The following is a 13,381-nucleotide window of genomic DNA, read 5'->3' on the forward strand; positions in this document are numbered from 1 at the left end:
CTGGTAGGTTTCTTAAACAGGTTATGAGGAAGTGTGTTATCTGACTGAGAACACTTCTACAAATAATTACGGTGTTTACTTCCTGGTGATAGGGACAAACAGAATCACCAAAAAAAAAAAAAAAAAGTGTTAGACCTTAAAACAAACTCATATATTTGACAACTCAGAAGAAAGATCAAAAGAAAGATCTCTCAAAGAAAGAGAGAAAGAAACTAGTCAGGCTTGCTGTTTTTTCTATCATTTATTTTTCTATAACATCTAAGCATAAGCCTGGGATGCAAATCTGTCTACAATGCACCCAGGAGATTGAACTCCATGRGGTTAGTTCTTTTTTCTCTTTGGTTGCATCATATTGTCTTTATTTTGCCTGAAATTTTAACACGTTGACACTGATGAACTATATGGAGATTCCTTTTTACAGCGTAAGAAGCGAGGCCCTCAGCTCACGACGACAGGTAGCGCAACTGGGGGCACGCGTCGAATCGCATCTGAAACCAACTTGTGTTGTTGTTGCAAAAGGAAGGGACATTAAAGGATGGTGTGACTGCCCTTGGGCAAACCTCCCTCCAAGCCGTCACGTGGTGGAGGACAAGCCGTCACTTGGTGGAGGACACGATGCCTGGATGGGAGCAGCCGCCCGTTTCCACACACAAGTGCATTTCCAGCACAGTTAGGTGTCTAACTGAGCATGGTAGTTGAACTAATGTATTTAAACGTGTAATTCATTCAGCGCCCCTAACCTGTTTGTAATGTTTTGTTCTTCAGGATGGTGTCAGACTCCAAGGAGGGAAAACGGCCTGCTGATAGCAGAGGAATTTCTGAAAGCCCCCAAATGCAGCGAAATTCCTGGGGTTTCCAGGCAGAAAAGGAAAGTGGAAGTAGAAATGCATGCASATGAAGTGGAACTTGACTACATGCTGGGCATGACTCTGAACAGCGATTTTAATTCTAAAAATCTCTCTGTGTTATCATGATACCCTGTGGGGCAGCCCAGGTCACTGGGCAGCTGGTTAGGAAAGCGACTTTGGTAACTGAGAGGTTTAACCTGCATCTTGTTTTGTGCAGAGGAGAGAAGTGTCCCTCTTCCAGCATGATCCATGTGGCTGGTAAGTGCTGGTCGGTGTGCTCAAAATGAAAATATTTGGCCTGGGTGATTCTTCTACAATCTGACCATTTGGGTGACTTCTCCTGTTGCTCCATCCTTGCAGCAGGACCTTAGGTTTGGGTGTTTCTTCATAGCTGAACAAGGACAAGCCCTTGTAATCCTGAGGCTCCATTAAACTCAACTGAGAGTCACCTGGTTGCGGCAGAAGGAGCCTCACAGCCTCTCCATCCACCCCAGGATGCTCCCTTGTGTACCGACAAAACACTGACAAAAGYACCTGGGTGTTTATTTTTGAGGTAAGAAGAAATGCATACTCTTTTTGTCCTCAAAACATTTTTTTCAACTTTCAGGCTCTATTTGCAAAATAGTTGTAGGTTTCTTTTAACCTGGTAAACTTATGTGCTATTATACCTCTTACATATTTTTRTGATGCTGAGTCTTGAATCTGCTGCTTCAATTACAGGAACTGCCAACAGTTGTATAAAAATCCAGAATATAGAGACAGAGGTGTCCTGCTTTTTACCTTTGGAATTACTTTTCCATGCTCTTGACAACTTTCCCTTACAAACTAAGTCAGTGATAGCTATGGCTGTGGAATGCAAGAAAACTAATGCAAACCTTTACTGTCAAAACAGGGACAAAACAACAAAAGTGCTGGGGCTTGGCACCGCTCCTGGCTCTCTTCCTTGCTCTCTCCCCAGCCCTTCAAAGCCAGTTGCTAGAAATGGCAAAGAGGGATGGGAAGTCCTGGCAAGGCTGYGAGAGAGGAAATACAGATGTATGGCTCTTCTGCCCTATAGAGGTGCACATCTATGCATCAAATGAGGAGATGGGGCATTTTGGATTGTTTATCATGCTCAGTGCAGCATCCAAGAGGGTGGAGAGGTTCTGCTCCTGATGCACGTGGCTCCAGCAGGTTTAGCCTCGATCGTCATCTGAAGCGGCTTAAAACTGTGTTTATGTTGTTAATTTAAATCTAGAGAAATATACTGCCTGAGCTGCTGATACGTGGACTGCTTAGAGTGGGAAGGTTAATTCATTTTCAGGTTGGAAAAATAGATGAATGCATTTATTAAGAAATCTTTTGTAGTTTTTTTTTGGTAGATTTTTGTAGAAGTTTGTAGAGATGGATTTTGTATACATGGGTACCTGAGATTGGAGTGAGGTAAGCTCAGCAGGTAAAATAGAGTATGTAAAATGCTAATGGAAATACCAGCCTTGCTGTTCTTCCATGTCTGATCTGCATCATGTTGTACCAAACTTGTTGCTGTCATATGTGAGGAGATGCCTTGTGACCTATGTGCATTTTGAAAACCCAAACTGTAGTGCTTGGCCTAGTTTCTCAGGAAGGGTTTGCTAAGTGAGGTTTGTTAGATGTTGATAAAAAAAAAAAAAAAAAAAAAAATCCTTAAATAATAAGCATAATCTCACTACTCAGATGCTTTAAACAAACCTTTATTTCAAGTTCTTTATTAAAAATAGATTAAAGCCTGTATTGCATAACCTGAATAGCAGTTAAGATGAGGTCCGGTTTGTCCTTGACTTAAATTTCTATGGTACTTTGGCCCGTTCTGTTCCTATTCACTCTACATGTTTGTGTTCTCCGTCTTCTAGTGCCCTGTAYATAGTTTTACTGTCCCGTCCACATACTATGTCCATTCTGCATTAGCTTTATAATCTTGTTAGTAAATATTGCCAAACATGATAAATTTACTCATACTTCAATAGATGATATCATTGAAGAATGCACTTTGAAAGTGGAAAAGCGGAACGTTACATTCAATGAAGAGACAAGGCTGACCTCAGCACTAAAATGCTCTTCTCTATTGAAATTCAGAAATAACATATAGGGCTGCACTGGTGTAAAGTGCTGAAGCACCTTGACGGTGCCCCAAACGAGTGCTCTGTCTGATGGAGTTTTTAATACTTCAAGAAGACATAGCATGCACGGTTAGATGTCAAAGAAATAATTCCCTGTAGGATCCGCAGGCCACATTTCAATGTTGACTTATGGTGACAGTGCAAATGATTGACCAGCAGTCGCCCAGGGGGCATTTCTGCACACACACAGTAGCGTTTTCCCTTTCTGCCCTTAAATCCCTTCGTGTGGTGCACTGAGGGCTTGTGCCCGTCTCGCTCATTGCACGTGCCAATGCCATGGCTCCTGAGGAAGCCCTGAGTAGGTCATTGCCTGGAGCCTGAGCTCATGGTCTTCATAGCMTGAATTAATGGTGCTAATGAAGAACTGGAGTTGAGATGATGGCAATGGTCTGAAAAATTTCCCTCTGAGGGCATGAGTAAAGTGTGGTCTTGCTTAACTTCTGGCAATTCTCCTCTGCAGGACTTGGGATAGATTTTAATAGGTGACAAATCTCCCTGTCATACGTATGAATAGGGATCAGCATTATTGACTGTTAAATGATTTTTTAGAAGGATTTGATTCACAGCATAAAAACATGGTTCTCGTAAAGAGCAAGGCCTCACCAAATAGCAGGGCAAGGTAAATGCCCCAGCAGCCTACTTATATAAATGATATAAATTGTATGAAAAATACAATTGTGACAGAAATTTACCCTGCAGCCCTGGTTTCTTGAAAGCCACGGGGTACCTTGGTGTGTGTGTCCAAAACCCGAGCAGCAATAACACAGCAGCTGCGAAAACTGTTGTTTCACTCTGCTGACGAGAAATACGAACACAAAGGGATTAAGAATAATATTTATGTACAACTTTACTAAGTTTATAATTGCATTTRTCTTGAACGTGAATAACAAGGTGGCATAAAACACAATGCCTTTTTCACGTACATAGGGCTTCGATAAGAATTGGCAGCCTCTCAGCTAGAGACTTCCTTGCTTGGCACCAGACGCTCCTGATTCTTGTCCACGTCTTGAAAAATTCATTAAAATGTCTTGACAGTTCAGCTGAAATCGTCATGGTTGCCGTTGGAAATAAGGTTCTAATAGTGAGAAAAATAAGTAGGATTTCTGAAGTTCCCCTTTTCTTCTTTCCCAGCTTAAAGCTGATAGGCAGCTCTCCGAGAATTGGAGACAGGGAAACTTTCAGAAGCRTTTTCCTTCTAATCTGCTATCATTGTCTGCAGTCTTCTCGGAAGTGAGTTTCTATTTGCTGGCTGTATAGGCATTTTGTTGGAAGCATTTTTGTGAAAATACATGAAATGGCATTTGAATTGCTTTTGGATTCCTTATAGGGTTTTGTTTTATTTTTAAAGCCTCTGAATTGGAAACATATTTCATTCCTTATATTTTTGTTTTTCTTCTAAACAACTTTGTACCCAGCACAAAATGAAATGTAGAACACCTGAGTAATTTGTTAGTCTCTGAATAGAAAATAAAGAAGCTCTCTGAGTAATGGAGCCAATAATTTAATTTTTAACTGAAACCTTGAYCTGTAGTAGAGAACCACAGATTGCTTTAGTTTTCTCACAGTTTTCATTGAAACACACACAGAAAGGCTCTTTTCCACTGAGACACCCTGGTGTACTTCATGATGGTGCTATTCCAACTTAATCCTCACAGATACCTTAGTTTTTAAGTCTCTTACTGATTTCTCCCCGCTCTCGCACCAGCAACAGCTCAAACCATTCCTGCACATTACAAAAGCAACAGCAAACGCCTGGTGGAAATCTTTCAGGGCTAGATTATCCCTATGAAACGGATACTCGTAGCTGTTTCACCCTCCTTTGACATTTGAAACCACGGGAGGACTTTCCTCCAGGGCCGGGTTTCGGGGCCTGCGGACATCTCGGAAGCGAGCAGAGCGGCTTGGAAAGCCCTTGGTGCTGTGCCATCCATGCAGGAGAGCCTGGGGCTTTCCTCGCCACTTTGGTCTCGGCCTACTTCCCCTTTGATTCCCGGGTCTCCAGGCACAGCGGCGGCAACGCGCGGCCCGCGGGCTCGGCTCGATGCGGTGAGCTGATACACAGGTGCCTGCAAGGGCCGTCAAGGTGTGCTTGCTGCACCTAGGAGGTTTTTTGTGGCTTTTGTGGGCTGGAGAAGTGGAAGCTCAAGTCCAGGCTTGATTAGGAGGACACTTAGTCTGCTCCATGTGCACGGCAGCATTCCCGTCACTGATGCCCCCGGGGGAATATTGGGATTCTGCCGCCTTCGGCATCAGCACTGTAACGGCACCGAGGTATTTGCGGTGGGAGGAGGAGTTTTGTTCCAGCTCTTTGCAGGTGGCAGGTACAGGAAGGCTGGTTGGATAGTGCTCAGTGCCAGTGGGAGGGTGCCCRAGGAGACATTGTACTGCGGTCATCTAGGGATGCTCTGAAGTGTTTGCTCAGGAGAAAATGCCTATGRAATAGGGGAAAAGCAGAGAGGAACATGTGCACAGTGTCCTTAAGAGGTTGAAATTTTACTTTTAGAGTTTCCCGTTGCTCACCRGTCTAACAAAATTTCCAACGTGTATCTTTGGTTTTCAGAGCAGGTTTTTATGGAAGAACATGACTGATCCGAGTGCTGGGAAAGTTAAGCCCTGCACTTTAAAGAGCTGCCTGTGAAAAGACAGGTCATGTCTTTCCCCTGTGTTGTGTTTGCACAGTGATGCTGCAGTCCTTGGCCTGCAATGAATAAGCGTGATGGAAGGAGCTGTCGGAGAGTACCGGGCGTATCTGGATGGATTTTGCCCTCTGCGAGGTAGGGATCCGGCAGCAGGTAGTTCTCATGAAATGACCAGAAAGTGGCAAGGAATCGCCCAATGCCACATCAGTGTTCCCTGCCAAGGTTGGAGCTGATAGTCTGAACTACAATTTGAACTCAGAAGACAGAAAGTGCTTTTTCTTTTATTTTTTTATTTCAAAACTTTTGTTCTTTTTTAGCAGCTAGCAGTGAGAAGTCATCTGTACAACAGGGAAAGCTGCAGACCTCATGAGCACTAGCCAGCGGCCAGGATTTGGGAAAATAAGATGACCGTGCTGAGCCTTCCTTGGGAAACTGGGAATTTCCAGCAGAACTGTTAGCTTTGCGTGTGTGATATCCCTGCCCCGTGGAGGAAGCAAGCGCCCTTTTGCCTGCGTGGGAAAGCATTTAATAGCTATATCCGACAGGCARACATGGTTCAGCCCATTTTTACACGCTTCTGGCCAGCGGTCAAGCAAAATTTAAAAACCATTATCATTTGCTGGGGGCTGCACCGGCCTCAGAGCCRTCTTCCCATTTAAATACAGGATAAGCATTAGCTAAGAGCGATTACCTTAAATTATCAGATGTTTTCAGCAGTCATGTGTCTCTTCAGTCAGCTGCCTAGGAAAATGAAGAGAGAGGTTATCAGGCGAGCCTAGTTCCGTGGGCAATGCCTTTTTTTTCCCAGTTTGATCCCACTGAGTTGTTTGTGCTCGTCCCGGGGTGCCCATTACGAGCCCAAACGGGCTCGTGTTGGGCGGGCAGAGGCGGCACAGGCCGCGCTGCCCGGGGCRGGAGGTAGGTGGGAAGGCCAAGGATGCGCTTGGCATGGGGAGCATGAGCCGCGAGGCCAGCAGCGCTGCCCGGACCCGCGCGCACAGCCGCTGGTCTCCAGTGTCTCCTGTTCTCAGGCGCATTCAAGAGCGYGGCTGTGCTCCCGGCTCAGCCACCTCCTGTCCAAACCACACAATGTCCAACTATTTTTTTTCTTTTAAATCCTTGCTCCTAATTAAGCAGTAACTGTAAGAGCGGTAAGCGCAGCAATCATTGCTCTCTGCACTAATCTAATCTGAAGCCCTGAGCAGCTGCAGCAGTTTCTCTAGGCAGGATTTTTCCCCTTTGGCATGTCCTGCCCAGGCTGTCCTTTGATTAGCCTGCGAGTGCTGGAAGGCTATTGATTTTTTGCTCCATTTTATGAACGTGTTCTCTTTCCAGCAGCTTAATTCCTCCTGTTTGCATTTGAATTACCGGGGAGTGAAAGCAAAGTATTTACGCATCTGATTTACCTGCGTGTCCAGCCAGAAGAGCTCTGGGACAACTGGAAAATCCCTGATTTCTGAGGCACTGGAGGTCCTGGGCTCTTCTGTGCTGACCCCAAGGACGGGGCACTGCTGCAAGCACTAAGCGGGTGTCTCGGGGGCAGCGCGGCTGCCGCGGGGCGTGCAGACATCCCGGTGATGCCTGCAGAAGCTCCGGTCCTGCAGGAATAACCGAGGGATTTCACGGGGCAGGTTCGGGAACACCGCTGGCGGCAGCGCACAAAAAGTTAAGCCCCGCAAAGTTTAATTTTCACGAAGGGGAAGTTTTCGGAGAAAGCAGTTGGACGAGCCCCAGTGCTGACGTAGCCGCTGTGGCTGCTTCTCCCCTTGCGCTCGCACCCGYTCTGCGCTGGGGCAGGCGCTTGTTTTTCCCTGCAAGTTGATGTGAAAAAAAGAAAAAAGAAAAAAAAAGGAAAAAGCAGGAACTTTGGGAGTGTGTCGCCGGCGGCGCGCGCCGCTCCGGCTGCCGCTCGCTCCTCCCGGCTCCCGCTTTGTTCTTCCCACCTCCGGGCGCAGGTCGGTTGTGCAACATGCCCCTACCACTTCAAAAGGGAAAGAAAAAAAAACAAACAAAAACAAGGAGGAAGACAGAGAGAGAGAGGAAAAAAAAAAAGAAATGCTGAGTAATGCCAGAGGTTTCTCAAATGGCTGATGCAAACCTGGAGAATTTGCATCATCATTCAGCCGGAGTAACTTGGTATGACACGAGCTTAAATACAAGTCCACGCGGAAGCCGAGGCGGTTTCCAGCGCGAGGCAGGGCCAGGGAGCAGCGCGCGAGCACAGGTGTTGCCGAGCGGGGCTCGGCACAGCCTCCCACCTGGGCGCCGGCGCCGCCGCAGCTGCGTGCACCGGGAGGGGGGAAAGGGGGAAATAACAGAGGGGGGGGAAAAAAAAGAGGAAAAAAAAACCTAAAGTGCAGGTAAGGCTGAGCTCGTGCTGGGAACTTTGTGCCTGTGCTCGCCGGGGCTGTGCTGGGGCCACGGGAGCATGTTGAGGAAGGCGTCCGTGCCCGCTGCCTCCAATGGGAAGTACTCGCCGGAGTGCTCCAAGGGCCGCTCGCCCTCGCTGGAGAGCGGGCAGTTGGCYCCGGAGGGCAGAGTGGTGCTGAAGCAGAAGGTGACGCTGCTGAGGGGCATCTCCATCATCATCGGCACCATCATCGGCGCCGGCATCTTCATCTCGCCCAGGGGCATCCTGCAGAACACGGGCAGCGTGGGCATGTCCCTGTGCGTGTGGGCAGCCTGCGGCCTCCTCTCGCTCTTCGGTAAGTCGCCCCGAGCGCATGCCAGCGTTCGCGCCGTTGGATACGCACCAGCGCCAATGGATTTGYGGGAGCCTCTTCTCATTCCGGTGCCGGATGAGCTCTGTGCAGGGGGTCCCTYCTGCCTCCCCTCGGAGCCCTTGGGAAGGGGCAACAGCACGGAGCCGGCTTCTCCCGAGGGCTCCCGAGAGCAGAGGGAGCAGGACGTGTGCCGTGCTGCGGCAGAGCTTGCAGGGGATGCAGGTGCCACGTGCGCCCCCRTGACGCGCTCAGGCCGTRGGACCCGGCTCCCCGGGCACACGARCAGGCGCTGGCAGGAGGAACTCCTGCTGGACCAAATCCCCATTGGCACGAAGGGAGCAAAATATTGTTATATTATTGTAAATCATCATTGTTAGCTTTTGCTCCCTGCTGGCGGTGCTGCTTGGGCAGAAGGCAGTGCCAGGAGCGGTGTGGACAGGAGCAGGGGGCTAGCGAGCCCTTCCTGCCCGAGGCGCCCGCTGGGGCYGTCTTCAGCATTTCGGGGGCGTTTGGTGGCAGTAAGCGCTGGGGAATGCGGCGGTACGTGCCGGGCGCGCAAAGCCCCCRCCGAGGAACAGAGGGGCCATTGACCTCCTTAAGGAGCTAACGTGGGGGCCGYGGAGCAGCCGGGGCGAGCACTGGCTCTCGTGAGCACACAGGCGGCTTGTTTCCCGGCCGGAGGTGGCGGGGGGACCACGCGCCGCCCGCCCCGTGTCARGAGGTGGGACGCGCGCGTGCCGCCCGGGAGATCGGCCCTGGGGCTTGGAGGAGACACTGGCTGCATAAGGGCCACGTCCAGCCACGCGAGCAGCAGTGAAGGGGAGCAGGGACCCGCTCTGGCCCTGTGCTAGACCTAGGCGCAAGCTGTCGCACTAGTGTGGAAGTCCCGTTGYAGTCCAGGCCCCCCTGTGCTGGAGGACCTCAGATGTGACCCCGTCACAAGCTTTGGCCTTGAGATCTGGTTAAAACACAACGTGCTTAGGGGTTGCGTGTTGAGATTTAACTTGAAAAGCAGTGGTTGGGTAGCTCTGAAACAAAGTTTGTAGGGAAAAAAAAATCAGTCTCTTTTAYCAGAGCGATTTTTCTAGGTCATGTTCCAACTCTTGAGATGTTTGAGCTGTGCAGTTCTGCCCAGCAGTGTCTGCCCAGCTGTGTCTTTACACTGTCCCTTTCTCTAAATTGAGTCATTACAGTCAGGTTTTCACTTTTTTTTTAATATCATGAATGTTTTTAATTCTCTGCGAAGTAAAATTTCACACAAGATTCATCTGAGGTCTTGGTGAGGATCTCAGTGAAACATAATTAGATTTCATCTTGAATGTCTCTAGAAGTTGGCAAGAAAAAAAAAAAAAAACCACCCCAAACCCCACGTCTTTTACATGTGGATGTGGCATCCTCCTAAGCACATTTTCAGGTAAGCTGAGGAGCAGCAGACCAAAGCTAGCATGTTTTTGCCAAGCTGCTCCCATGGCACGTGAGCACGAGTGGGCTTTGTTGTGCAGTCCTAGGGCTCTGAGGGGCTTGCAGGTGCGAGGTGGTTTGGCAGCTGTGGCTTTCATCCCTCTGCGTGAAGACACGTTGGGAACGGAGCCCAGACAGCATCGTAGGCTGGCGCTGCCGTTCCCTGCGCGCGACGAGCGGGTGCAGCCTTGGCGGTTGGCTGTGCCGGCCCTGCACGCGGCTGTGCCGGCCTTCCCGCTGCCGCTGGCGTGACGCAGCACTCGTGGGGACTGCTGAGTCACGGGGTGCCACCGTGCGCAGGGCTTGCTCGGATGTGACCGGCGTGTAGGTGTGACTGGGTGCAGCGGCGCGGGGTGAAGGCGGGCCTGGCTGGAAGAGTGAAAAGTCATAACCATGCTATAAAAAAAAAAAGAAAAAATAAAATAAAAATTATCAAAAGTAATTGCAACGCTACAACAGCACTACTGCTGACCTTATTTATTATTCGCAGGGCATAAATGTTTTGTAAGGTGTTTCTTTTATGTCTTTGGTGACGCCACCCTTTAATTSCCATAGGTGCCCTCTGTTATGCTGAGCTGGGAACGTGCATTAAGAAATCTGGTGGTCACTACACCTACATCCTGGAGGCCTTTGGTCCGTTGCCTGCTTTTGTGAGAGTCTGGGTGGAGTTGCTCATCATTCGGTGAGTGTGCAATGGGCTTCTCTGTCTCTGATCTGATACTGCTGCGCTTTCGGTCCTGAAGAACAGTCTCAGATATGTGATACATGGTGAAATCAAAACTTGGTGCATGAGCTGTACACTATCARTAAGGTTGCTCTGGATAACTTAACAGTTTTGTTTTGCTTGGCAGCATTGAAACGTTCAAGAACGCATGTTTTTGGGGAGAAAAAAAATTCAGAATAAGCCAGCTGTCGCACACGTTCAACTATTTGTTTTAATTTTGCTCGGCTTACCACATCCATTAATGCCCCTAATARCACCTGTGCCTGCACGTAGCTAACTGGTGCGCACCGTAGTCAAACAGGGAGCTTTCCTCTGCACTTATCATTGCATCCAGATCATTGACGCGATGCACAAGCCCCCGCTTTACACTATTGCTGAGAYGGGAGAGCTTTTTGCGTGCGGGACAGGGCGATTTGCTTTTATAAAGCAGATTCCAGGAGCTCTCCATGCCTCTCGGCAGCCGGGCCGCCGTGCCCGGTGCAGCTCCCTTGGCTTGCGTGCTCTCGACAAGCCCCGGCACCGCTGCGGGGTGCAAAGCACCAGCCGTGCTGAGTCACTGTGAAGCTGTAAGTTCTTATCTCGCTTCTGCAGGAAGTGCTTACGTCTGTTGGTGGGTCACCCGCATCCTCCCCGCCTGTGTGTAACCTCCCCATTAATTGCAGGTTTTCAATMAAATGTGACAGCAGGGTGGATGTCCCGGCCCTTTGGCCACCGGGGAGGCTGGGTGGAGGGAAAAGGTCTTAGTTTTCAGTGAGGTTCCCATAGGTGTGGGAACGTAGCTATCTTATTGCACATGAGAGACTCCACAAAGGAGCAACAGGATAACCCACCTTGAAAACCCACACAAGCAAGAGGATAACCCGTCTTGCTAGACAGGGACCTGATTGATGCACCTAGGCAGGGAGATCCACAGGAAACCAGGCTTGTTAAAKCTCTTTTCTCAACAAATTTTCCCCTTTTCACATGTGTCAGTGTTCCAGGAGAGCCACGAAAACATTGTTAATCCTCACCGTGTGCCCCACACCCAGTAAATACCCGTTCTGCACGGGAAGAAACATCCGTGGAGTCTTTAATCACCTATCYGCACGGCGGCCAGGGAGACAGACTTGTTATAACTTGTGATGATCAGCGCGGCRCTGCCGAAACTCCGCCTGGAGTTTTGTGTCTGACTCCTGCGTCGCTGAACTAATTGACTGACTGCTGTTATCAAAGAGCCTGAGACCGAATATGTATCTGTGATTTCTTTTGTAGTGGGCGAAGTTGCTTGTATGCCTCTCAGTTAAGCCTTTCTTTACCCTGGAAGATTGCAGGATTATCAGCCCCGCAGGCTGGTGGAGCAGGCACARCCAAAAATAAACATTGCCTGCTCTCGTGTATCTTTTCAGTCATTATTTTACTGTCTGRGGCTCATTTAAACACTCTGCACATAGTGATTAACATGCACTAGCATCACCTAAATGCAGAAGTGTCTTTCCCTGTGTGCAGCTCCTCATTCAGAACAACTCAGAATGTTTCTTTCTCCACAAGTGACATATATATCAGCTGTATCAGAGATCCATTAAAAAAAAAAAAATCCCACTAGTTTACAAACAAAGAAGCCTGCTTGAGCATATCATCTGTATTGAATATGGTGATTGCTAAGCACAGGCTGGATGAGAGTCTGCTGGCAAATAAATGACTCACTTGTCTGTGGTATGTGCTGGTGACAATGTCCCTGCCCCTCTCCCCTTGGCACTTTGTGCTACCTGTCCTTAAATGAAAGCTGCTAAGTCTCTTGTGCCTTGCTCCAGTGGCAGGGGCCTACCAGTCTTGCTTTATGATTGCAATAAAAAGGAAAAAGCCTCATTCTTTCAATTACTTCTTCYGTTTGTGGACCTCACTGCCAGCGGCAGCTTCCCCAAAGTGTGGGAATGGAAGAGGCATAAGAGGCATGGGCAGTTACTAGAGATGTAAATCAGGAGCTGCTTTCAAAATGGATGTTGTGGYGCTAGTGGCCACTGCCTCTTAGAAGGTTTTTCTCAAAGCGAGAGGGGGAAATCAAGTTCTGGTAGAAGGAGCTGGAACCCAGGGAGAAAGTTGCCCGAGACAGCATCAAAGATCTGATCTTTCATCTGATCTAGGGCAGCCCAAGCTATTTTTGGCAGCCTGCTCTATTTCAAGGCTGGGAGCGTGGCGATCTTCTTGTACAAATTAAGAGTAATCCGCAGAGGTCGGTTCAGTGAATACGTGTGTACAACTAGAGCGAGAGGTGGGATATCCCTTGCTGGTCAGCACAAGGAGCAGTCCTTGTGCGTGCAGGATATCCAAGTGGATGTGTTCTCTCATGGGGCAGAAGGGCTCTTAGGAAGACGCTTCTGTTCCTCGCTGCTCTGCACCCAACACAAKGGGTGATGTTTTTGATGAATCATCATGATGCAAAGGTGTTTTTGTTTCCGAGGCAAAAGTCTCTTGTGGAAAGTTCCTTGATGGTTCAGTGAAGAATAAGAACAGCTTTGTAGACTCTTTAAGCCCTTCCCTGCAATATTAGAGCAGCTGTATTTCTGTTGATGTTCTGCAGGATGAGTAGGACGCTCTGCAGCTGGGCATTGTTTTACTAAAGCCTGGAGATTTTTTTTTTAATAACAGATTTGCAGGTTCTTGTTTACCTCAAAAATCCCGAGTGGCAGATTCATGTGCCCTTTTCCYCTTATTGTGTGTGTGCGCCTGTGAAGGAAGCAAAGATACCTCCAGCTGAACCTCAGGGTGGGTAAGAGTCTTCCCAGACCCAGTGCAAGTGGAAGCACTAAATACGCAGACAGGGTCTGAGCTGAGGCACAGGGTAGATTGCTCTTTACACATATGTTAATTC

At 48.6% G+C, this 13,381-nt stretch overlaps 1 protein-coding gene across 2 annotated transcripts in view; it reads left to right on the top strand.

Moving 5' to 3' along the window:
• The first annotated feature begins 622 nt into the window (after positions 1 to 622).
• The window catches only part of SLC7A11 (solute carrier family 7 member 11), a 54,539-nt gene continuing 41,780 nt past the window's right edge, over positions 623 to 13,381 (top strand). The window contains exons 1-5 of one of the 2 annotated variants that reach the window (XM_026042643.1): positions 623 to 669; positions 766 to 1,106; positions 1,209 to 1,401; positions 5,666 to 5,760; positions 10,365 to 10,491. In XM_026042643.1, the coding sequence (XP_025898428.1) occupies positions 5,703 to 5,760; positions 10,365 to 10,491 (185 nt within the window). In that variant the 5' untranslated portion in view covers positions 623 to 669; positions 766 to 1,106; positions 1,209 to 1,401; positions 5,666 to 5,702. Of the gene's footprint in view, positions 670 to 765; positions 1,107 to 1,208; positions 1,402 to 5,665; positions 5,761 to 8,053; positions 8,331 to 10,364; positions 10,492 to 13,381 lie in introns of those variants that run through there. The other variant, XM_026042642.1, reaches the window with a different exon arrangement.

Source organism: Nothoprocta perdicaria, unplaced genomic scaffold (genome assembly GCF_003342845.1).
Source record: "Nothoprocta perdicaria isolate Ctin4 unplaced genomic scaffold, notPer1 scaffold_31, whole genome shotgun sequence".
NCBI classification, from domain to species: domain Eukaryota; kingdom Metazoa; phylum Chordata; class Aves; order Tinamiformes; family Tinamidae; genus Nothoprocta; species Nothoprocta perdicaria.